The 24,698-nt window shown below is 57.6% G+C and overlaps 2 protein-coding genes across 2 annotated transcripts; one reads left to right on the plus strand and one right to left on the minus strand.

Moving 5' to 3' along the window:
• Positions 1-444: 444 nt before the first annotated feature.
• On the plus strand, positions 445-1,476 carry MTERF4 (mitochondrial transcription termination factor 4). The gene is made up of 3 exons (XM_062498951.1): positions 445-778; positions 858-1,042; positions 1,123-1,476. Exons 1-3 carry the CDS (start codon positions 445-447, stop codon positions 1,474-1,476), a joined length of 873 nt encoding a protein of 290 aa, XP_062354935.1.
• Positions 1,477-3,320: 1,844 nt separating this feature from the next.
• Positions 3,321-23,625, minus strand: SNED1 (sushi, nidogen and EGF like domains 1). The gene is made up of 33 exons (XM_062498950.1): positions 23,422-23,625; positions 20,327-20,614; positions 19,719-19,859; positions 18,855-19,017; positions 17,793-17,918; positions 17,569-17,682; positions 16,685-16,798; positions 16,329-16,442; positions 16,091-16,207; positions 15,708-15,833; positions 15,322-15,426; positions 14,767-14,880; positions 14,521-14,637; positions 13,969-14,085; positions 13,778-13,894; positions 13,500-13,613; positions 13,246-13,419; positions 12,951-13,064; positions 12,224-12,337; positions 11,709-11,822; positions 11,510-11,623; positions 10,637-10,933; positions 8,434-8,617; positions 8,243-8,355; positions 7,511-7,789; positions 6,890-7,034; positions 6,495-6,577; positions 5,612-5,698; positions 5,295-5,411; positions 4,738-4,828; positions 4,086-4,169; positions 3,821-3,859; positions 3,321-3,448 (listed from the first exon to the last, which is right to left on the minus strand). Exons 1-32 carry the CDS (start codon positions 23,623-23,625, stop codon positions 3,823-3,825), a joined length of 4,338 nt encoding a protein of 1,445 aa, XP_062354934.1. The 3' UTR covers positions 3,321-3,448; positions 3,821-3,822.
• Between the last annotated feature and the right edge of the window lie 1,073 nt (positions 23,626-24,698).

Consider the following 24,698-nt stretch of genomic DNA (forward strand, 5'->3'; position numbering starts at 1 on the left):
GACTATTTACTTCATCCCAAAGACCCTCAGAGACCACCAGAACAACCTAAGAGGAATAATGCGCAGCTGCAAAGAGGCGTGAAACTAATTTCCATACGAAGCGGGGATAGGCAATGAATATGTATTAGGTGAAATGTGTATTCCTAGTTTGTAGAGAATAAAAGGAAAGGCGCAGGTCGCCAAAGGTGTGCATGATTTTGGAGGAACTATCCCCCAAGCACCTCAGCGCTGAATAAATACTTATTTTTGTGGGTTACAGAGGGCTGTTCCGCGCATCAAAAGCACGGGGCCCGGAGTGATGCAGCCCGGAGAGGCCATGCCGAGCCCAGCTCCCACCCCTCCCCTCCTCTGGATCGCCGGCCGGTGCCCAGGCGGGATCGCGGCGGCTCCGGGGCGGAGCGCGGTCCGGCGGGGCTGGCCCGGCCCCACCCCGCGGCCGCGGCCATGGCGGGGCTGGGGCTGCGCGGCGCCGGGAGGGCGCTGCTGGCGGCCCGGGCGCTCCCCGCTGCCCCCGGGCCGTGCTCTCGTCGCGGCTCCGGGGCGGCGGCGGCGCTGCGGGCCATGGGCTTCAGTCAGGAGCAAGCCCGGCGGCTCCTGGCGCTGCAGCCCCGGCTCGGCCCCGAGCACCGAGAGGCGGCGGCGGCGCAGCTGCTGCTGCTCGGACTGAGCCCCGAGGTCGCCGTGGAGCTGCTGGAGAGGAGCCCGGCGCTGCTGCGACTGCCCACGGAGCGACTCCGGGAGCGCGCCGAGGAGCTGCGGCGCCTGGGGCTGGACGAAGGTAGGGCAGGAGCGGGGGTGCCGGGGGGAACACCGGGACTGTGCCGCTGCCCTGGTGCCCGCTGACCCCGTGCCCGCAGGCCGGCTGCAGCGGGCGGTGAGCCGCTGTCCCCAGCTCTTCCACGTGCCCCGGAAGAGGATGGAGGCGGCGGTGCGGCTGCTGCGGGAGCGCTGCCTTTTCACGGCGAGGCAGCTGCGGGAAGTGCTAGGGACCTGTCCCGCTGTCCTGCTGGAGGACGATCGCACCCTCCATCACCAGTTCCAGGTGAGGATCGGGACCCGTGTTCCTGCCAGAACCGGCTACGGGAATAGCGCTGTGCCTTACACCCCGCGTTGTGCCCGCAGTACGCCTACTTCAGAATGGGGGTCCGGCAGAAGGCGATGGTGGAGGCTCGGCTCTTCCAAATGCCTTTCGCCGAGCTCCGGAATCGACACATCTTCCTGGAGCGCCGGGGGCTCTATGAGACCCCGCACAAAGGGCAGACCCAAACTAGCAACCCAAAACTGAAGGACATCCTTCAGCTCCCAGAGAAAGACTTCCTGGCCAGTCTGGCCTACTCTACCCCAGAGGAGTATGAGGTCTTCAAGAAGCTGCTGGCTCGAGAGGAGGAGGAGAAGGAAGAGGAGGATGTGGATGCACTATACACAGATGATGATGATGATTTTGACAGTGATGAAAGTAAAACAGCCCGGGAGTGAGGAGGTGCCCGAGCCCTCCCCTGCTGCTGCATTCTCTGGGTGCTTTGGGCTCCCCACCCCACACCAGCACAAGCTGGGGTGGGTGCAGGGCCCATGACTGGGATACCAATAAATCCCATCTGTTAAATACAACAACACTTACTCATCCTTCTTGACCAACTACTTAAAAAAAAACAACAAAAACCCCAACAGTTTCCATAAAGTGTTTTTATTAAAAAAAAAAATCAAACAAAACCCCCTAATTTATTTCCAAGACTAGGTTAAAACCTTCCAGCTACCTTACATACTGAGCTGGCTGTGGGCTGCTCTGCTGGCTGGCAGTGGGACCAGCCTTCCTGGTGCTGTGGGGCTCAGGTCCTGTGGAAATAGAACTGTTCCATGGCAGGGCCACCTCCACAGCCCCTGTCAGCACTGATCTCGTGGCTGACAGGGCAGGGGTACAAATACTTTCAGACCAAGGCTCCAAATCCTCCTGTCTGGGCTTCCCCTTGCCCTGCCCTTCGTGGTAGAGAGGGCTGGCTTCTTCTCCTGCCCTGGGAAGGCAGGGCTGCTGTGCTTGCCAGGCAGCTGGAACAGGACCAGGCAGCCTTGGAGGAAAACAAGGCATGTCTGTCCTGTAGGAGCAAAGCTAGAGGTGGTGGAGGAGGGGAGCAGCATGCTGGCCAGCTGGTCATGGTTTCACATTGTCCCTGTCCCCTGCCTCTGCAGCTGTGACTCCAGGCTAAGCACAGTTACACTGCTCCCGGGAGGAAGAGGGTGGTGGCAGGAGTGCTGAAACTCCTGGGCCTGTCCTGCTCTGAGAGCATCTTCCAAGCTGCTGCTTTGAGACACGTGGCTGAGCAAGAGCTCAGTGATGCTCAGCAGGAGGGGAGGGCCTCACCACCAGAATAATCCCACTGCTGGGGACATGACTATACCATAACTGCGATATATCTCTGGTATGTGTTAATTTATAATATACACCGTGTACGTTAATACACAAATCTATGTTTAACTAGTGTTGGCATACAAACTCACAAAAACTAGGAATGTTTCTAAGCTACACTTTTTCTTTCCTTGCCTGCCCTGCCACAGTGCTGGGTGCTGGTCCTCTCCTCCACATAACCCTCCAGCACTGGTGCCACAGGGAAGGCAAACTGTGGGTGCAGTGCAAGGGGATGGCATGTGGGGCTGACTTCCTCACCAAGCCTCTGCTGTGCCCTGCACTGGGGTGGAGGCAGCTACAAGTGTGGTGGTACGGGCATGCCTCAGCTGACAGACTTCACCCTACAGATCACATTTAAAATTCTTTTTAGGTGCTCTATTGGTTTCTGAGCTGGAAATTTGGTTAAAAACAGGGCTTATTTAGAAAGCAAAGAAAAAAGGCAGGCAGTAGAAGCTGCCTCAGTTTCCCCTGCTGGAGCAGAGGAAACAGGAATGCTCCTCTACTGCCAGTGCTCACCTCAATCACTTGGAGCTGCTCACCATTTCTAACTCATCGACAGAGGCTGCTCCTCAGAGCATATTTTTGGGGGCCAGATTTCAGGTGATGGCTAAAGCTTTTTGGTCTGCATTAAACTGTTTTATTTGAGGGTTATAGGTAATTTATAACCTTGGATTATGAAAACAGATTGGTGCAGATGCTGTTGGCAAGGAGCTGGGCTGATCCCAGATTGAAGCGGGGAGCCCGTTGCTTGTGCAGAGTGGCTGGGGGTGCTGAGCAGGGCTGGCCCCCTCAAGGGGCACTGGTGCTCAGCTCCTCAGGGGCAGAGAGGGGTCCAGCAAAGGCAGTGCTGGGCCATGGTGGGGGAAAGGGAGCACTACTCAGTGTGCTGATCCAGCTGCGTATCCCTAATGGGCTGGAGGAGAGGGAGAGGTTGACACCAGGCAGGAAGGCTCCCCTGCTGTGTTCAACCCAGTGAGCAGATCTGATCTTCCTGGTGTTCAAAAAGCCCTTAGATGTGGAAAGACGAAGCTTCTACTGCTTTAAACCCTGTGGAGGAGCAGGAGTAAAATGAGCTGGTGTGCAGAGTCTGCCAGATGCCCCACAGCTGGCCTCTTCCCACCCTGTGCACCAGTCTTGTGCTGAGAGAAGGGGACCTTGCTGTCTCCAGGACTCCAGCCTTTGCCTGGCCCTTTCTGTGCAGGAATCTCTTGTTTGTGGAGCTGCAGAGGCAGGGGGAAGCAGAGCATTGCCTCCTTCTCTACCCCAGCCACAACCAGGAGCCCTCAGCCATAAGCCCTCACACCCCCTCAACATGGTTGCATGAGCCAGGGTTGTGCCCTGGCTTGCACCCATCTCCCTGGCTCCCTGCATGATAACAGCCCCTGCCTGCATCTGAGGAGGGCTGGAGCAGGTACTTACTTCTAGGGCTCCTTCAGTGTGTGACTGTTGCTTGGCTTTCTGGAAGAGAAGGGAGGACAGCACCGTCAGCCCCATGCCCCTTGGCCATTGCTCACAGGCAAGCACATGGCACTGGCATCCAAGCCTTGATGATGTCTGTACCCCTCTACCAGTCCACCCCCAGCTTGGGAGTTCCCATGCATGCTGGGGCACACCAGCCAGCCACATCCTCCTGTCCAGGACCACAGGAAGGCTGGCATATTCAGTGTGTTGCTGTGGGCTGTACCTGCTGCTTGTCCTCTTGGAACTGGTGCTCTCACAGCTCTCCTTGTAGCAGATGTCCTGGTGTACCTTGTAGACTCTCCTGGACCTACACACACAGTGGAGACATGAGTGTAGGGAACAAAAGGGAGAGATGTGCTTTGATGAGAGTGAAGGGGAAATCTGGGTGTTTCCCCTATTTCCTTCCAGGCTGCAGTAGCCAACCTCAGCCTGCTGTGCCAGAGGGCTGATCCCAGCCAGGCCTTTGTGCCTCCATCCCAGGGAGGCAGGGGCAGAGCAGAAGCCCCCCATGCCCTGGTGCTTCATCAGGGCTCTCCCAGCCCTCTGCTCACAGATGGAGAGACAGCCAGGAGCTGGATGGGATCTGCTGCTGTCTGGGGGTCACACACACCAAATCCAACCTTGCTGCCACCACGTGGGTGGGTAACACCAGTATGGAGCTGTCACTTCAGTAACACCCTGCCCTGATGCACAGCTGGGGTAGCCACAGGGGCATGCCAGGCTGTTCAGCCTGTGCTGGGTAGGGGGCAACTGCCAGCTGGGGTTGGAGACGGCCTTGTGCTCACTGTCCCTTCCCCAAAGCTGAGCTGCAGGGACACATCCCCAGCTCAGAGCACAAGGGGAAGGGGGGAGCATAACCTGCAGGCAGTACTCACAGATAGTGGCAGGTGCCTCCTTCCCACACTGGGAATGACCTGGTTTCCGAGTACAGCCGTGTGCACGAGTGTGGCACCTTCTTGCAGGCTGCTTGGGGAATAGGAGAGGGGAGCTATCACTGAGCCCATATCTGGCCCTGCCTGCCTGTGCCTTATGGCAAAGGTCTGGTGAGGTCCCCCTGGCTACTTGGCCATGCTGGAGGGCTGGCCTCAACAGAGCCAGTAGAAGCCAACCAGTAGAAGCAGAGTCCCCCAGCCTCACACTGCCTATGTAACTCTCTGGGTAAGGCAGGGGCCTGGCTTGCCAGGCAGAGGCAGAGAGCTCAGCCAGGAGCAGGGACCAGACCTGTACTCATATCTCCTCAAACTAGATCCCAGCCCCTCTCTCAGCTGCCAGCATGACACAGATCTCTAGCAAAACCTGGGCACTGTGGGAACCCCTGGGTGCTGGCAGGGTGTGCTGGGTGACCTACATCCTAGGGGACCTGTGACAGGGACAGCCACCAGCCTCGCACAGCAGGAGGGAGCTTGGCTCTCCAGCACAGCCTGGCACTCACCCAGCTGGCAGACCCGGCCCTTGAACCCTGGCTGGCAGGCACAGTGGTAGGACTCGTCATCTCTGGTGCAGGTGCCTCCATTCCTGCAGGGATTCTTGGAGCAGTTCTGCCCCTCTCCTGCAAAACACGCTCGACCATCAGAGCCTGGGGCCACAGCTCAGCCCTGCCAAGCCCCTGGCATTGCCAGGGTGCTCCCAGGAAAAGCAGGTGAGCAGAGGTGCCTGCCATCCCTCCAAGGAGGGCAGGCTGGTGCTGAGCACGTTGCCTGTGGGGCCAGGGCTGGGTTCCTGCTGCTGTGGGTCTCCCCTGGGACTTACTCTTGCTCTTTGCCTCACGCAGCTGCAGTGCCAGGCTGTCCCAGCTGGACACCTCTGTGTTCTCCAGCTTCACTGGAGCCTCTGGCTCTGGACAATGAGAGGATTAAATGTCACCTTCCAGGCCAAAGCCAGACCCAAAGGCAGCCCTTCCAATGGGATCCAGGCTGCCTGCAGCTTTGGGGCACTGGTCAGGCCTGAGGCAGTAGTTTAGTCCTCCCCAGCTGGCATCCCTAGAATCAGGGTGACATTCTCACTCCTCCTGGAAAGGTCTTGGACACAGAGTCCTGGGACACAGAGTCCTGGGGCAGCAGGGCCAGAACTAGGATGTGCAGTGAGGACAAGGGCTACCCTCAGGTGTGCCAGGCTCCCTACCCACCCTGTGGTTTGGGGTTCACAATTGCTTTAGGCTATTTTGGGTTGGCACTGCTATCCCCAGTCTTCTGGGGATAGAAAATGGGGGCTAGGTCTGGACTAGTAAGTGGCTTCTCACCAAGGTACCCTCTTTGGGTGTGAGGCTGTTCTTCACAGTGGGGGCTGAGGCTGCTGGGCAGGCAGGGGCTGCACTGGAAGGCTATGGAGCCACTGCTCGGGCCCCTGCTGCTGCTGGCAGGGAAGAAAGGCAGCTGTGCTACAGTCAGCATTGCCTCCCATCAGCAAGAGCCCTTCTCTGGGCTCCCCCAGCCAGTCACCCCTCTCCTCAGGCAGGGGTCTAAAAAGCAGAACAAATGTTTGCCTGCCCAGGGCCAGGTGAGAGGGTTCCACCCTCCTCTATAGCTCCCCCAGCTCTACAGCAGCCTGCCTGGCTGCCACCTCAGCTTGCAGGGAGGTGCAGGAGATGCTACTGGATCACAGGAGCAGGACACAAAGGCACAAGAGCACTTACGTGTCTTCACAGTGATGGATTTTCCCAGCGCAGTGCCAAACCTGGTGCTGATCCTCCCTCTGCCATCCACCAGCTCTGTGAACCTGGGACAGGAGAACCATAAGGGAATGGGGCACTGCAAATCCCCCAGGCTCTGTGTGCTGAGGCTCATGGCATCTGCATAAAGCATTCATCAGGTGGCATCAGGTTCTCTGCAAGTCCTATGCAGGAACTGCTCTCAGGGTAAGGGGCCTGGCCAGCTGAGAATCCCAGTGGATGGGCAAGAGGCTGCACCCCAGCAGGAGCATGGCTTGACCCTAGACAGACCTGGGTATGAAAGCTGGGTAATTAAGGGACTGGTTCAGCCTAGTGCTTGGGCCAAGTGGAAGAGCCAAGAGTGCTGAAGCAGTGCCTACCTGGGGGCTGGTGAGGGCTCCTCAGCTGTGTCATGATCTGCCAGCAGGCGGAGCTCAGGCAGGAAAGCTGGGGGCAGCCTGTTTCGAAGAACCCGGGGGTGCCCAGCTTGGCTCCATCGTCTCTCTGGAGCCCCATCCCTCTGCACTGCAGACCGAAGGACGAGGCTTAATGGAGGCAATGTGAGCCAGCAACTGACGTCCCATCCCATCCCATCCCATCCCATCCCGTCCCGTCCCGTCCCGTCCCGTCCCGTCCCGTCCCATCCCATCCCATCCCATCCCATCCCATCCCGTCCCGTCCCGTCCCGTCCCGTCCCATCCCATCCCGTCCCATCCCATCATCCCCAGGCTGCCAGGTGACACATGGACACTCCACACACCAGACATGCAGGTGCCCATCACGAAGCTGGAGCTCTGCATCTGCCCTTCACTAACCCTACAACCCCCACCCCCCATTCCAGTGGACCTGTGCCTTGTCCCCACAGCCTGCTGCAGACACGCAGCACTGGGGCAGCAAAGGCTCATCACTCTGTTGGCCAATTGGTTTCCAACCCCTGCTCTGCTTCATCCCATTGCCTCCCTTGTGCTGCAGCAATCCAGCAGAGCCCCGGGAACACTTACAGGTGTTGACATAGAGGTGGATGGGCTCGCTGTGCACCTGGCCTTGCTCAGTGTTCTGCACAGCTGTCAAGGACAGGTGGTAGCGCTGCCCAGGCAGCAGGTCCCGCACCGTGTAGGACACAAGTTTCCCGTTAGGCACGTAGCGGCTCTTGACGCTCTGAGCAGTGGTGACATTGATGATGTACCCCTCCATGGTGCCAACGGGAGGCTGCTCCCACGCCATGGACACAGAGGTGGCGGTGACATGGGAGGCGGTGAGGTTTTGTGGGGGGAGAGGCCCTGCAGCAGGCAGGGGATGGGGAGGAAAGTGGTCAGAGCTGGTGCCCCTGAATGGCCACTGCCCTACTTGCTCACATCACCTTACAAGTATGCCAGGGCCCCAGCTTGCCTGGCACGGACCACACCAGCCCTGAGCCTGCTCCAGCCATGGGGTGCACAGTGAGGGGATGTTCAGGTACTTGCCAAGACAGACAGAGCCTCACTGCACCCTGGCACCCAGGTCAGTCCTTGCTTTCTGACTGCCAGATAACAGGGTATGAATCGGGCACATGCTGGTCTCAGAGACTGAACATTTGACAGGAGAGGACATGCCAGTGTCTTTCCTGGCAGCCCCAGGCCTACCTGCACACCTCCTACCTTCTGTGCTGGCCAGACAGTCTGGCAGCTCCCACACCTCTCCCTCCCCACAGCTTTCCTGCTAAGCCCATGGATCGCAAAGCCGACCTCACTCACTTGTCCACACATGAAAAGGGGGTGTGGCCAGGCTCTCTGAAGGGTGGTCCTCCACTCCCAGGCCACTCAGCGTTGTGACATGGATGATATATCTCTCTCCTGGCTGCAGGTCCCTGTGGAGGAAAAAGATAGGGTGGGAAGGGGTAACCTGAGTGAGCCAGCGCCCTGGCACCCAGCAGCACCCCACTCACAGGAAGGTGTACTTGGCCACGCTGCTGTTCAGCTCCACAGTGCGGCCTGCCAGGTCCCCCATGTGGCGGATGGAGACCCTCACCCTACTGACAGTGGAATGTTGGAGTCGGTGGAGAGCCCATTGCACCGTGATGGCACTGGCAGTCACATTCGTGATCTCAAAGCCTTCCACCGGACGCGGTCCTGGCCGGAGCAAGCAGAAAGGACTGTGGTCATTGTGGGTCACCCCATCCCTTCCCCATGCACTCCCAAGGGAGGTCCTGCTGGCACCTCTGGATCACTTTTCCCAGTGGAACAGCTCAGTGCCACCTCTCCCCCTGAATTCAGGCTCTCCTGTCCTAACAGCCTCCAGGCAGGTGCGAGGCCCATCTATCTGCCCACCCACAGGGCCTCGTGCTACTCAAAGCACTCTGAGGCTGTTCCCCCTGCCCCAGCGCCCTACCACAGCACCAAAGGGGCTGCAATGCCCAGGTATGGGCCCTAAACGTAGACTCATCAAGGCTGGAAGAGACCTAGGAGATCATCCAGTCCAACCATCCTCCCAGCACTGTCACTGTAACCTCTGAACCACATCACGCAGCACCAGATCTGGATGCCTCCCAACACTTCCAGGGATGGTGACTCTACCACCTCCCTGGACATCTTATTCCAGTGTTTGACCACTCAAAGAGTGAAAAATTTTTTTACTATCTAATATGAATCTCCCATCTTGGCTCTAGGCCATTTCCTGTTGTTCCCTCTCCGCAGGCACAACAGAAGAAATCAGCCTCCACCACACTCCTGCTGCGGAGTTTTGGAGAGCAGAGAGGTTTCTCTGAGCCTCCTCTTTTCAAAGCTAAACAAACCCAGTTCTCTCAGCTGTTCCTCATAAGATATGTTTTCTAGACCCTTGACAAGCCTTGTTGTCCTCTCTGGACATGCTCCAGCACCTCAATATCCTTTTTCATGTGAGGGGTCCAGAACTGAATGCAACTGCACCCTCAACAGCGCCAAGTGCAGAGAGATGGTCACCTCCCTAGTCCTGCTGGCCATGCTGCTCTTGATACAGGTCAACATGCCATTGGCTTCTTAGCCATTTGGGCACACTCTTGGTTTATGTTCAGCCAGCTGTCAACCAGCACCCCCTAGTCCCTTTCCCTTGAGCCACTCCTCCCCCAGCCTGGAGCTGCAGGAGGTTGCTGTGACCCAAGTGCAGGACTCAACACTTGGCCTTACTGAACATCATGCTGTTGTCCTTGGCCCTTTGATTGAGTGTGCCAAGGTCTCTCTGCAGAGCCTTCCTACCCTCAAGCACATCAACACTCCCATCCAACTTGGTATTGTCTACAAATTTACTGAGGGTACACAAAATCGCTAGGTCCAGACCATCAGTAAATACATTAAACAGGACCGGCCCCAAACTGTGCCCTGGGGAACCCCACTAGTGACTGCTAAGTCCGTGGCAGACTTCATCCTGACCCTGACATCCAGCCATGGATTGAGGCCCCATGAGATGCTGTGCCCAGCACTATGCTGCCATCTCCTCTCCTGGGCTTCACTTGGTCTCAGCCTGCTGTAGGAGATGTGGCTTACGGGCTTTACCACCACCGTTCTCCTCTCATCAGAGGCCATCTTCTTTCCTATGTCTGATTCCCTCTATCCTGTTGGCATTTGGTTTCCACACCTGCCTGCCCTAGAAAGTGGGATCAAAGCTGCTCTGCCTGTTCATGCCCCAGAGGCATCACTGTGCCCCTTCCTCCACTCATGAAGCAGAGGTCCCTGACAGCTCCTGCCCTTGGTGGCATGTTCCCATGCCAAGCCCAGCAGTATGGCAGGGTGACTGGTCCACAGGATTGCCCCCTGCTGCCTGGCTTGCATGGGGGCTCCTCATACTCTCCTGGGCACAGTGACGAGGAGCAGAACAGCCTGGCCCCAATAAACAGGGTTCAGGAGCAATCCCCGCTGCAAGCTCCCTTACAGCCCCTGCACACGGTGAGCCACAGGGTGTCAGGCCTTTTACTCACAGCAAAGAAAACAGCGATTCTCTGTGTCAAGCACTTTCCAGAGTCCCCCTGCTGGATTTTGGGATCTGCACCAGCAAACCTGCCAGGTTTGATACCATGCTGGAGCTGGTGGCAGGCTGAAGGTGGCAGCACAAACCCTGGCACCTGCAGGGGCCGCGCACACGCTCACGACCGTGATCCCCCTGGGGACGCTACTCACTAGTGCGCGTGGTGAGCATGATGGGCCTGCTGATATCATTCTTGTTGTTCACGTTGCGTTTGACTGAAAAGACAGAAATATTGTAGGCTCTGCCGGAGGTTAGTGCCCGCAATTGGTGGGCAGAACGACTTCGGTCCACAAAATCTGTCCTGCGGTAAGAGCCGTCGAGGGATACGTACGTCACGGCGTAGCCGTCAATGAGTTGCCTGGCAGCTGCGTCCTCAGGTGGGTGCCAAGAAATCAACACACCAGTGTCCTCCACCCTTTCCACCTTTAATGAGGTTGGTGGCAGCAATTCTTCAGGGTGTGTGCAAAAGCAAAGGGGAGAGGTAATGCCATGAATCTTTAGAGAACAGACCCTGTCAGCAAGCGGCAGAACAGCGGCGATAAGAGGACAAGGTCCTCACTTCTCTCACTTGGCACACCTGGCAGGGGCTCTCTGGGTATAAAGCCACCCCTGGCTCAGTGGGCACAGGAGGAGCCAGGACACCAGGAGCATTCCCTGGTATCACTGGTGGCCAGTCACGTGCCATTGCAGGATGGGGTGAGAGATTCAGGGGAGGCCAGTGCCAAGAGGCTTCCCTCGGATGCTCTGCCTCCTCTCCTGAGGGCATCTGAGAGATTGCCATTGCTGCAGGGGAAATCTGCCCCTCATGTCCTGGTGCCAAGCTCGGTACCTATAGCAGCAATCCAGCATGCTAGCACCCACCCATGGCATTGGTGTGGCACACCCCAAGGCGAGCCCCCAGCCCTGCCCGCCTCAAGGAGTGCTGCTGCTCCCGGATGGTGTTGAGCCCCTCGTGGGCGGTGAGCACTGCCAGGCTGGTGTCAAGCCCCACATTATATCCTGGTGCCGCTCCTGAGGGCCTTTACCTTTTTCGCAGTTCTTGCCTGTGTAGCTGACTTTGCAGGTGCAGGTGTGGGTGCCATTGCTGGGCAGGCAGTAGCCTCTGCTCCCACAAGGGCTGGAGAAGCACGGGTCACTGGCTGTGGGAGAGGTGCCAGGTTTGGCAGGGTCAGCAGTGCCACTGACCCTGGGGACACCCCGCGCTGCCGTGCCTGCCTGCCTCACCTGTCTCACAGTGGTAGCCGAAGAAACCCTCTGGACACACACAGAGGTAGGAGCCCCCATAGCTCTCACACTCCCCTCCATTTCGGCAAGGGTCTGACTCACAGGCATCCACTTCTGGAGGTGGGAGAAGGCCAGAAGTGAGCATGCCAGCAGCCAGCTCTCAGCTTCCATGTACCAGCAACAGACCCCCGAGGGGGCAGCAGGGCAGATGCATAGCCCAGGGATTGGCACAGCTGGGCTAGACACTGAATTCCCCACTGTGCACCACGGTGCTCACATCCCCTGGAAGGGGTGGACACCTTGGAAAGGGAGTCCATCACTGCTGGACACCTCATTCCTTGTTCCCTCCCAATCAGAGCAGTTTCAGCTCTGCCCCCAAAACTACAGGCAAGAAGGTGCAACAGTGAGCAACTAGGTGATGGCCTGGGGTCAAGGTGTCCACGACAGTGACCACCCACCTGGCATGGTGCCCACAGTCCAGCCTCCCGCTGACCCAGGAAAGGGAAAGTCCCTACCTGTCTCACACTGGGTCCCCAGGAAGCCCTCTGGACAGAAGCAAGCAAAGGACCCCGGGAGGTCTTGGCAGGTCCCGCTGTTCTTGCATGGCTCTGACTGGCACTCATCAACATCTGCGGGTCCAGCAGGAAGAAAGGCACCAGCTCAGCAAAGAGACAACAGGTGGCTAGGGACAGGTGCTTGGAGAGGCAGCACTTCTCCCACATGTCATGCACCCTTCCCATCTAATTTGCCTCTCCAAGCCCAGTGGCCAGGAATGTCCCTGCTTCTGGATGCTTACTGCCTCAGGCCTGCCCTGAAGCACATGGCATAGGGACGTTCCTTCAGGGACACCTGGGGACAACTGGCAGTGTGGAGCTCTGCCAAGAGATCCATTCCATAGGGTGCCTGTGTCATGTCCCCTCATCTAACTTCCAACAGCCCACCTTCTCCTACCACTGTCCTCAGCCAGATCCCAGGGAACTGGGTTGGAGCCATCTACCAGAGTCCCATCACCTCCCACCCTGCCCATTGTCCCCAATCAGGAGCAGTGTCTCCCTGGTGGAAAATCAGCTGGCTGGGAGTCCTGGGAGAGAAGCCCTTGCCTCAGGTTGATCCAAGCACTGACAACTCCTGGTAACCTAGCTGCTTGCAATGGAGTTTGCAATCCACTGGGGCTTTCCCAAGGGCTGGAGGGTGAGGAAGGGATTGTGACAGTCCTGGAGCATGCCTGGCATGGTCTCTTACCCAGCTCGCAGTGGTAGCCGGTGTAACCTGGTTCACACAAGCACAGGAAGGCAGAGACACGATCCTTGCACTGGCCACCATTCAGGCAGGGCTGTGACTGGCACTCGTCAATCTCTAAAAGCATTTAAACAAGTGAGAGACAAAGCAAGAGACATGAGCACAGGACAGGGATCCCAGGGGGGAAGGCAGCAGACAACTGGAGTACATATCCTGGGGTCACCAAACCATGGTTGTGACCACAGACCACTGGGAGGGATGGTGTCCCAGGGCTTGCCCACTCCTCAGCACTCCTCACCATCACATTCAGGGGGGTCGCTCCAGACACCTGGCACACGGCAGACACGGGGATGGTTGTGCTGGCTGAGGATGTAGCCCAGCTCACACTGGTATTCAGCCAGTGAGCCCACCTTGGTGGAGTTGAAAGAAGCCTGGGCATGCTTCACCTCACTGGGGATGCCACAGTCGACCTCTGTGGAGAGACAGGGGATGAATGGGGCCCACAGAGGCGGCCCAAGTCCCCAGCTGGCAGGGGAAATGCAAGACCCTTACCAAACTGGCAGTGCTTCCCTACATAGCCCACGGAGCAGGTGCAAGCATAGCCCCCGCCGAGGTCCTCACAGGTAGCCCCATTCTCACAGGGGCTAAGAAAGCAAGGGGAGGGCACTGAAAGAAGAGCAGAGGAAGGAATGAAACCAGAGCCAGCCCTCTTCGCTTTCCAGCAGGAAACAAGGAAGAGTTGCAGGGAAGGAGGCTCAAAGCAAGCAGCAAGCTGCTGACAGTCAGGCCCATTATCCCCCAAGGCAGAGGCACACCCTCCTCACACCTACCAATCTCGCAGTGCCGGCCGGTGTAGCCTGGGGGACAGTCACACTTGTACTTGCCGATGTAGTGGAAACAGGTGCCTCCATTCTGGCAGGGCCCCGACGCACAGGGGTCCGGCTTACCTGGGGGCACAAGGCGGGCGTGAGCCTGGTGGGACAGTGCCACCTCTCCTCCCTGTGGGGGCCAGGGGCTGTACCGATCTCGCAGTGCTTGCCGGTGAAGCGGTAGGGGCAGGTGCAGTGGTACTCGCCATTCGCCTCCCTGCAGGTGCCCCCGTTGCGGCAGGGCCCCGTGCTGCAGAGCCGAGGCTTGGCTGCAGAGAGAGCGCCCAGAGGGGGGTCACCCAGAGCTGCTGCTTCCCACCAGCACTCCACAAACCCTCGCTGCAGGAAACCTGACTGCATCCTGGGTCCAGCAACACCACAAGAACTACACCCATGCAGATGTGGGCTGGGGCATTGGGGGCCAACAGGTGCGTGATGCTGGGAGGCAGCTGGCTGCTCCCAAGGGCAGAAGCTGTAGCATGTAAGTAAAAACCACCAACACTGATGGTGTTGTACAGGAAACAACTTCATGTTGGCTGTCATGAAGGGAGTCATTCAATCCCTCCCTCTACCCTGTAGGATGGGATGGGAAAACCTGCATCAACTTCCAGCTCTGCAAGTAACTATTCATCTCCCCAAAAGGTCCAAGCCCTTCTCCCAACCTCTGCCAGGTGCTGGGGCCACAGGGAGCAATGTGGAGGTACCTTTCTCGCAGTGCATGCCAAGAAAGCCTTGAGGACACTCGCAGATGTATGATTCATCATGAACCTTGCAGGAGCCCCCATTCAAGCAGGGCTCTGAGTCGCAGGGGGACGGCATCGCTGCAGAGCCAAACACAGGGCATCACCGAGGACATATGGCCAGGGGTACAAGGGCAGCTTTCCTGCTGGTGAGGGTACCCCTGCTCACCCCCACCCCAGGGCTGCTCACACATCCCCGTGGAGTCTTACTGTGGTTGGTGCCGTAGTTGGTGTGGCAGACACAGAGGTAGCTCCCGCCATACTCCATGCAGTACCCGCCGTCCGGGCACTGCGTGTTCATGTTGCACGGTGTCGTGGTGACTTCTGCAAACATATGGCCAGAGCCAGCCTCCTTCAGTCGGTGGCAGGAGGACACCCATATGGTAACAGGAGTCTCCTAACTTTGCAGGGTCCAATGAGACGGACAGATCCTCTGGCACAGACAATGCAAATGACAATGCCCAGCCTGGATGCTCAGTGAGCTTCCAGCAAGCAAGTGCACAAAGGCCACAACTCCCTCCCCTCTCATGGGAGATAAGCTGAGCTGAGGCAGAGGCTGGGAGAGGCACAGCTCAAAGGGGGAGTGATGGAGGTGGAAGCATTGCCATCTCAGCAGGTGACAATATTTCCAGGCTGAAATTCAGCGTGTGCCCCTGGCGCTGTGCTATGCTCAGGCATGGGCAGTGTCTCCTTGCTGACTCACAGGCTGCCTGACTCAAGCATCCCAGAGGGAATGAACACAGTAGGCAAGAAGCTTTCACCTACCAAATTCACAGAGGAGACCAAAAAACCCAGGAAGACACTGGCAGACGGTGACGTTCCCCTCCAGACAACTGCCCCCATTACGACACTCACAGCCCTCAGACAGCTCTGCAAGAGAGGAAACAGGAGCTTCCCAGAACCTCTCCTGCTTAAGGGCTGGGACAGAAAAGCAGCCTTGCCAGATGCCACTCACAGGGGAAGCTCAGGTGGGCAGCAGCCCTGAGGCCCTCAGCCACACAGGCACAGCCTCCTCCAGCAGGACAGACCCTCTGTTCAATCCCAGAGCCTTGAACAAGCTCTCAGGGGCTGCTGTTTCTCCCTCTCATGAGCATGAAGGCTCCCCTTGAGATGCTGCACCCCACTAGCAAGTCCCCTCAGTTGGTACTCACGGTCTCGACAGTCCTGTCCAGTGTAGCCCTCCTGGCACTCACAGACATAGCCCTGCTCAGTCTCCAGACAGCTGCCTGCGTTCTGGCATGGGTGCGAGAGGCAAGCACTGGCCATGCGGGGCCCACCTGTGGGGAATGGGGAGCCTGAGCTGGAGAGGTCCAGTTTGGGGCTGGAATATTCTCTGTCTTGGGGATCCTGCTGGAGGTCCCAGCACAGCCAAACAGCCCTGCAGGAATGCGCTCCCTCCTGGCAGCACTATGGCTGCTGTGCACCATCAGTGCCTACGACTGACAAAGCCCCTTTACAGCCATTTGCCCATTCCTGCCTAGTGGCCCTGACTGCAGTTCCCATGCCAGGCTGGTAGAGGCACAACCTCACGCACCATACTGGCAGTTGCTGCCGTAATAACCCGGGGAGCAGGTGCAGATATAGCGGCCAGGGCGGATGTAGTTGCACGTCTGCCGGTTCTGGCAACTCCGGTCCTCGCAGGAAGATGAATCTGGTGAGGGGAAAGCAAGGAAGTGAGCATGGGGAGAGCCTGGGCCTGGGAGAGAGACCATGATGGCCAGCAGAACATGAGGGATAGCCCCTGCCGTGGGTCATCCTGGGGCACAAGGCACCTGTCTCGCAGCGCTGTCCCACAAAGGGTTCCAGGCACACACAGGTGTAGTTATCGACCAGGTCAATGCAGTGCCCACCATTCAGGCATGGGCTGGACTCACATTCGTTCACTTCTGCAAGGGGAGGCCAGGAAAGGTGGTCAGGTCATGTGTAGGCACAGCCAGCTCACTTGGTGCCCCCCAGCCTGGATGATGCTCAGGAGGGTGAAGGTGATGAACAGAAAAAAAAGGTGCCACTGGCGATACCAAGAATTCTCCTCCCAAAACTACATCCAGGAATGAAGCTGGCTGGGAAGGAAGCTTGCCAAGGTATGAAATGTCACCATCTTCATCCCATACCTGTTTCTGTCACTCACCTGTTTGGCAGTCCACCCCTGTGTATCCCGACTGGCACAAGCACGCTGCTGTCCTGTTTACCACCTGGCAACTCCCACCGTTCTGGCACACCCTGTTCTCACATGGTGATTCTGCTGCAGAATAACATAATAAAACGTGTCAGGGGTGTCAGCCTAGGCATAGGACCAGCACATGGCACCCTCTACATACGATGATACCAGGCCTAGGCAGAGCACAGACTGGAGCCATCCATGCACCTTCTGTCAGGAGACAGTGGCCATGCCCCCAGTCACGACTGTCCCCAAAACTTGTCCTTAGGCAGCTCAGCTGTTCCATCCCACCACACTTCCTGGATGTCAGTGTGCTCTGCTGGGCATTTCTCCCTCCCTTCCTTCCTCCTCCACAAGTCAAGTCCCTCCTCGTCTTTTCCACTGGTGCAGCGGCTTGCTGGGAGCCAAATGCCTTGGCGGCACTTCCACTGGCAGGCGGAGGCCAGCAGTGGGGAAAACCTGTAACCACAGCCCCTGCCAGGGATTGGGAGGGTCTCCCCTGGCTTTGAAGAGCTTGGGACCAGAGCATCACCTGCAAAAGCCAGGCCTGCAAGGCTTGTTTGAGCACTGGCTGCCAGCTTTTCTGCCTAAGGGAGTGATGGTGAAAGAGTGCTGGCAGCAATGCTGAGTGAAGCCCTCAGGGAAGTCAGAGGAAGGAAAGGCTCACGGCCAGAGAAAAGCTTCTTCTGCCTGAAGCAAGCTGAAATCCAGGTTGGCTGTCACAAATTGCTAGAGCCCAGCAGCTACTGCAGAAGCCCTGGTCTGAAGAGCCCTCCCAAGAGTAGAAGTGCCCCCCAAGCCTGGGGTCTCAGCACTGTGCTGAACACTGTGTGTTCAAGTGCTGCACTGCTCACCAGTCTCACAGTTGTTGCCTCTGAAGCCTGGAGGACACCTGCAGGTGAACCTGCCGGCACCGTTGAGGCAGGTAGCTCCATTTTGACATGGGTGGGAGAGGCATTCATCCACATCTGAAACAGAGCCCAGGGTGGGGACAGGACTCAGGGTGGGGACAGACAGACTGCCAGCATGCAGCAGTGACACTGGGAGCGAGGCCTGCTCCCTGCAGCAAAGCGCTCACCAACATGGCACCTCTTCCCAGTAAAACCAGCCAGGCAGGAGCAGGTGTAGGAGGGGTTCCCTGTGATGCAGTCCTCGATACACTTCCCCCCATTCAGGCAGGGCCGCAGTGTCAGGCAGACAGAGGCTGTGGGAACAGGCAGTGACCCCTGTCAGCCCCCCCTGGCAGGGCTCACCTGCCACCTTCCAGCCACACCAGTGCCAGGGTCTTTCCCTGCACCCGCCCGGCTCCCTGGGGTGCTTGGGGAGCCCATGGGGCTGCCTGCCTGATGGCGGGGCAGGGGCTGCTCCTTGCGGGCTCCCCTAGGACAGGGGGCAGTTTTACTCCTCCTGTGCAAGGGGGAAAGGCTGCACAGGTCTGCAGCCTGGCTGGGGGGAGAAGATCTGCTCCACTGGCTGAGGGGACATGAACATGCCCTCACGTATCATTCACGGCAGAGGGAAAGGGGACGGGAGAGCCCACGTACAGAAAATCCACCGATAACGCAAGACACACAGATCACGAGTGGGGAAACATGGCCGGGGGGAGTAGGGATGAGGAACCGGAGACCAACAGCTCTGTGGGGGACATGCCAGGACCCCTGGAGTGCAGAGCACGGACCAGGCCCTGGCAACCAAGCTCCACATGGCAGGCTGGCATTCAGCAGCCCTCCACTTGGCTCAGCCCAACATACTAGGACTGATGCACATATGCACCCCTCAAGGGTGCTGGTCCCTCATGCCCTGCCTGGCAGTGGGCTGGCAGGGGCCCAACTGTGCACATCACCTCCTCCCCAGCCTCCCTCATCACTCCCCACAGGCTTCTTTAAACTAAGAACTCTTCCTCCCCTTCCCATTTGTTCTCCCAGCCCATTCCCAGCCCTGGGGCAACCACGGGTGCCATCCCCAAACACAGCTGGTGTTGAAGACAGTCCCCACATAGCTGCCTCCCCTCCCTCCCCAAAGCCCTTCCAGACAACTCTTCCACCCCGCGGAGGTGGGGGTTGAGGCAGGGAAAGATGGGGCTGGAGAACAGTGTGGGGTTGGGTTGGGAGTTAAGTAAACCTAACTGCTGTCCTCTTACTTGTATTGCTGCAGCCCCCCACTTGCACCTGGGCATCATCGATTCTGAACACCCAGCGCCCGGGGATACCCACATTTGTCGTCATCTCCACGTCAGCGATGTCATCAGTGCGGGATCCAGGGATGTTGAAGTAGCGCTTTCCATCACCAGCGTTAAAACCTGCCTGGAAGGACAAACGCAGAGAGTAAAGAGACATCACTAATGCATGGGAGCTGGAGTATCTGGACTCATCTCTCCTGTCAGGTGGCACTACTGGTGGTACCACTCAGACCAACTTTCCCCTTCCACATGCCACAGCGCTCAGCCCTGTCCACATGACAGGACAACAGGGTGAAGTGGACCTGCTTGGCCTGCTCAGTTCCTTCCTGGGAATTCAAATCCCATTCACTTCCTCTCCACCTGCAACATCCTGCCTGCTGCAGGCTGGCAAGCAGGGAGCCAAGCATGGATCAACTGTCGATAAATTCACACATCCAAGTGGGTACTGGGGTTTTTGCGGGTGTGGGTGTTGGCTTTTTTTCCCTTTAACACAACAACACAAACAGGGATGAAATAAAACTACAAGCAAAAGCTGTGCTAGCTGTGGCAGCTGCTCTTAAAGGCTGAGGTTGGGAAGGAAAAGGGACTATGAAGCAGCAGCCAAGGCAAAGATCTGTGGTTTCAGGATAACAAAGCCCCCTGTATGGTCTCAGCTTTGGGAGCCAGAGCACACACACAGATATTTAAGAACTCTGAAGAAGAAGAAGAAAAAAAAAAACCAAGCAGGCAGAGATTTTCCACCTCCAAGAAACCCAAACAGGAGCCACGAGCTCACAAGGGTGGATGTGCTACCCAGGCACCCCAGGGGCCACACTGGCCACTTACCTGTGCCGCGATGCCACCGAGCCCAGCAAAGTCCCCCCCACTGCTGGCGTGCATACCCGTGGTCCAGGTGATGGACTCATAGTTAAAGATGGTGAAGGAAAGCTTGCCATCCGTGATGAGGACAATCTGGAAAGTATTTACCTGCAGCAGGGAGGGGAGGAAAGCAGTGAGGGAAAATGAACCAGCCATAAAATAAAGTGACGGAAACTACATTCAGCAAAGGGCTGTTTCCTTGAACCCAAATCCTCTGTGAGCAAGGGCATTAGAGTTTAATTATTTTCAATCCTAACTTGTGATCCTGAGCTAGGACAGTTTGCTTCTCGCCTCAGAAGAATGGGAAAAATGGGGGAAAATAAGGATATTGAGCATCTGGGAGGCAAAAGGTGCCTCACTTTTGCCCAAGAAGGCTGATGGTGTAAAGCTTCCACACAGCACAAAGAGGAGGGTTTGGTGCTGCCAGCCCACTATTGCTCTGTCACAGCAAGGTATCGTGATGAAGCCCATCACAGTCAACTGAACTCTGCTGACAGCACTGTGCCACAAGTGGAAGGGCTGGCACCACACTGAAGGTACACGGGTGGGGTGGCTGCTTTGCCTCAGCTACTCACTGGTGAAAATGAGCTGCCCCCGAAGAAGGTGACTCGGTACCAGGTTGCAATGAAGACCCACTGTGCAGAAAACCCTGGGAACTCAGGGAAATACTGGGCAATGTCCCTGCTTGCTCTCTCCAGGATGGGCTGCTCGGTGCTCTCTCGGTAATATATTTCACCCGCCCGCCGATTATCCACATCTGCCCAGAAAGCAGCAACCACACGCCGGTCCTTGGAGATGGGGAAGGCCACCGGTGTGAACTGGGAGACCTCCTTCAGGAATGAGATGATCCCATTGTTGTTTACCTTCAGAGAGGAAGGGAAAGAAACGGGTGGCCACAGTTGACTCCTGCTGCCAGCAGGAATCCATGTTTTAGAGGTGCTTTCCATTTCATCTTTCTCTTCCCCTCCCCTTTCCACAAATATTGGAGCGCTTCCCCTTCCTGTCCTTAGAAGCAGAGACGTGCCTCAGCACCCACAACACCCCCAGCCCCCCGCCCCAGCTGCCTGCTCATTGGAGCGTGGCCACGGGCCACTGCCCGAACAAACCCAGCCCTGTTCTCCGGGCCAGGGGAAGGGGAACAGCTGCAAAAACTGCAGGAGCCCTGCGCATAAAACAAACAGTGCCCGGTGCCTGGGGCCAGCTCACGGCACTGCTCTTGGCAGGGGTGAGCGCCTGAGCTCGCTCCCCAGTCTCACGGCCCACAGGCAGCCCATGGGGCTGGACCCTCCTGGCAGGGGGGCTGTGGGCACTGGCCCATGTGGGCACTGGCCCAGGGTGGGAGGAGCCTTGCTGGGCAGCAATCCATCCACGGGCATGCACAGCACTCCGGGTGAGCCAACGGGCTCTTGATCCCCAGGTGACCAAGTGCTGCCGCCCCATGCAAAGCCCCCAGTGTTGCAGCAGGATGCTCTCATTAAAATGGGGGATGCCAGACCCCCAGGGTGAGATACTTCAAGCTGCTCCTCAGCACTAACTAATTGGGGCAATTAGGGTTCTGGGATGCATGGCAGAGGCAGCCTCAGCACAGGGAAGGAAACTGGAAATAGTTTTTTTGGATGTTGCTGCCTGGAGTGCTATCTCCCAACTTGGGGATGCAGTGGGAATTAGGAAGGTGAAGATACCCCCTGCATACCTGGACAAGCTGGAGGAGGCAGGGATCAAAGGGAAATACTCTCACCCTGAGCTCCCAAATTCCCTGGAGGAGGCCCTGACAGCACTCTTGATCCAGTCAGCTCCAAGCCACTCTGTTCCCCAGCCCACAAGCAACTGTGGGACAGGCAGGAACACACAGCCTCCAGCCAAGCTCTCCAGTGTGCAATGTCTGGCTCTGGCAAGCCCCTGGGCTGCAGGATGGAAAAGGGGGCCTGGTACAGGCAAGAGGTTCTCAACTGGAGAGAGCAGCTCTGGCACGCAGGCAGGCAGTGGTGTCACACTCGTGTGCCAAAAAGGAACTGGGAGCCAGCATCCCTAGGAGCAATGAAGAAGCCAAAATGCTTCCACCCCAGCTGCCAACACACCCAGGCATGGGGGACTGAGCTGTGATGGCCTTGTGCAGTCCCTGGGGGAGGTCCCCAGTCCCTGAGGAAGGTTCATAGCCCCTCCATTTGAACACAGGGCTGTCCTTACTGTGACTAAGGGAAAGAGGATTCTGTTTTCCCAAAGCCTCAGTAACCCCACTGTGTCCGCAGAGGAACATTCTTCCCTTGATTAAAGCAAGATGGGAGAGAACCAGAGCCAAGAAGGGCTTTTTTGTTGTTGTTGCTGGCTTTTGTGAAGGAGAAGGGGGGTGGTTGAAGGCAGCCCTTGAGAACAGAGAATTCCAGGTGAACTCAACCCTGTGCCAGTCCTCCCGGACAGCAGCTCCCTGGGGAGGAGGGCCCCTGCCACATGGACTTCTGTGCTGGGGGCAGGTAAGCTGGTCCTGCAGAGCTGTGGGGGTCTCAGTTCAGGGAAGGGGAATGTACTGTCCTCTGATCTCTGCAGCCCCTCCAAGACCTACAGCTACACTGTGGAACCTCTATGGGACAGCCATCATGTCACCTGGCTTCTCCCAGCCCCTTCTGTCCTTCCACGGTGGCTCAAACCCCAAGCCTGCATCCCTCCCAACCGATGGCAGGGCTGGTGTTTTGATCAGGGGAAAAACACGAACAAGTAGGACCTGCACTGAGCCAAGGCAGCAGAATGGTACAGGAGCCCAGTTCTGGGATGGCATTAAGGCAATGCTCAGCCCTCTCCTCTGCCACCTCACCCTGGGTCATCAAGCCCAGAGCAAACCAGGGAGATGGGATCAGGACGCCAAAGGATTCACTGTGCCAGGTTGAAACCAGCATGGGGAGTCCAAATCTCACTTCTGGATGCAAGACAGCACCCCCCCCAACAGACTCCATGAACAACCAGGCACTTGGGGTTGCCCCTCTGGCCACAGCTACAGGGGACACGATGGGCCAGGCATGACTCTAGTTCTTTGGCCACAGTCCCCTCCCGGTGGCTTAGGGGTTGCAAGGGAGTGTGTCAGCAGTAATCCCAGCAGCCCAGTGGGTGCAGGGAAAGGCAAGGGAATCAGATGTGCCGAGTGGAGAGCCCAAAGTGCAGCTGTCTTTACATCACACTCAGAGCCCCACCAACACCCTAAAGGCCACCACTGCAGCAAAGGCTGCAGCACATCAACTCTGGGCTCTTGCCCAGCAGATGTACCCAGCTCCCTGCTGTCGGGATCCCCTAGCGAGTCACCAGGCCGGTCCCAAAAGGTGTGGGTATGCACGTAACCCAGGCTCCAGCCAGGGCTAAGTCCAGGGTCCCCACCGTGGGTGAGGGCTTTGCCCAGCATTCCCAAGGCAGTGGGGCCAGGATCCTCTCTGGGGACCCCCACACTGAGCCAGGGATCCTGCATGCACCCCCAGCCCAGGGCTCACCGCTATTCCTCTGATGTTCCCAGTTCGTTGGGGACCACCTGATTGCACCCAAAGAAACTCGGATTCACCCAAGCAGGGCAGGAAAGAGGAAATAAGAGGAAGGGAAGAGGAAGAAAGAAAGAGAAAAGAGGGAATTAGAGGGAGGGGGGAAAGAGGGAATAGGAGGAAATAAACAGAAATAAGTGGAAATTACTCACATAGAGGCCGGTGTGCCCTGCACCGAAGAAGGGGAAGGGGATGGAGAGGGGCCGGAGCTCGGAGCCACCGTCGTCCTGCTTCCGCGTGGCGGCGTCGCCCTGGGCCGGCCCGAAGGGATAGAAGTCCCCCAGCGGCACCTCCCCACCGACCCACAGCCACTCGCCCAGTGCCACCAGCACAGCCCAGCCTGCCAGGACCTGCATGGCCGCCGGCAACGCCGCTCGCCTCTCACGGGGGCACCAGCCACGGAAGCATGGCGGGGGCGGGGCAGGGCGAGGCGGGGCGGGTGGCGGCAGGGCAGGACGCCCGCCCAAGGGCGCGGGGAGGGCGGTGGCTGCTGCCCGGAGCCGGGAGCTGGCACCGATCGGCCGGAGCGAGCCACAGCCCCCTCAGTCCCGCCGCGCGCCCAGCGCCCTCAGCCCGCCGGCCACGCCCCCTCATCTCATTTGCATAATCGGGGTGTGTCCGACCAATGGGCGCACGGCGCTTGGGGGCGGGGCTCGGGGGCGGGGCTATGGGGGTCCGCCCCTCTCCCACCCCAAGCCCGAGCCCCCTCCGTGCCCAGCCGCTCCCCCGGTCTCCTCTGCTCCCTTAAAACACTGGCCTGGATGAGGGGAAAAAAAAGAGTGGAGGAGAAAAATACCTATGTAATTTCCTTTTTCCCCCCTGTTTGTGTTTTCTTTCTTTTTTTTTCCCCTCCCCCTTCCCCCCCCCCCCTTTTTTTTTTTTTTTTTGTCAGGCGCTAAAAATATTATCAGGAAATTCTTTTCAGGAATGCCGTGTTTTAGGTTACGCTCCAGGCTCAAGGGCTTCTTTGTCTTTACTGGAGGAAAAAAAAACCAAAGCAAAACAAACACACCCACCCTACATTTATTATCGGGAAATGGTTTGACTCGGAGAGGCTGAGCTCCCAGGAAAATCGAGGGCTACTCCCAGGGAAGCCCCACTAAAAACACCAATAGTTCTGAATAATTATCAACGCATGATGCGTCCCAAAGCTGTACCCCAAGATCAGCCTGACTCCTGGGATGCCCGTGCATCCACCAGTGATCCAGGACCGTGTATCCCCTAGGCAGGCAACCCTGCCTGAGCCCTACTGCCGATCCGAGAGGTGACTCTACCACTTTAAAAATCTCTTGGAAGAAAATGTTAAAAGAAGAAAAAAAAGAAATCCAAAAGAAATCCAAAATAAATAAGCAGCCACATCCGGATTTCTCCCCTAGGACGCTAATAAAGGTTTTATGGGTTTGATATGAATTACCCTCCCTGGCCATTC

Source organism: Cinclus cinclus, chromosome 10 (assembly GCF_963662255.1).
Source record: "Cinclus cinclus chromosome 10, bCinCin1.1, whole genome shotgun sequence".
NCBI lineage: Eukaryota > Metazoa > Chordata > Aves > Passeriformes > Cinclidae > Cinclus > Cinclus cinclus.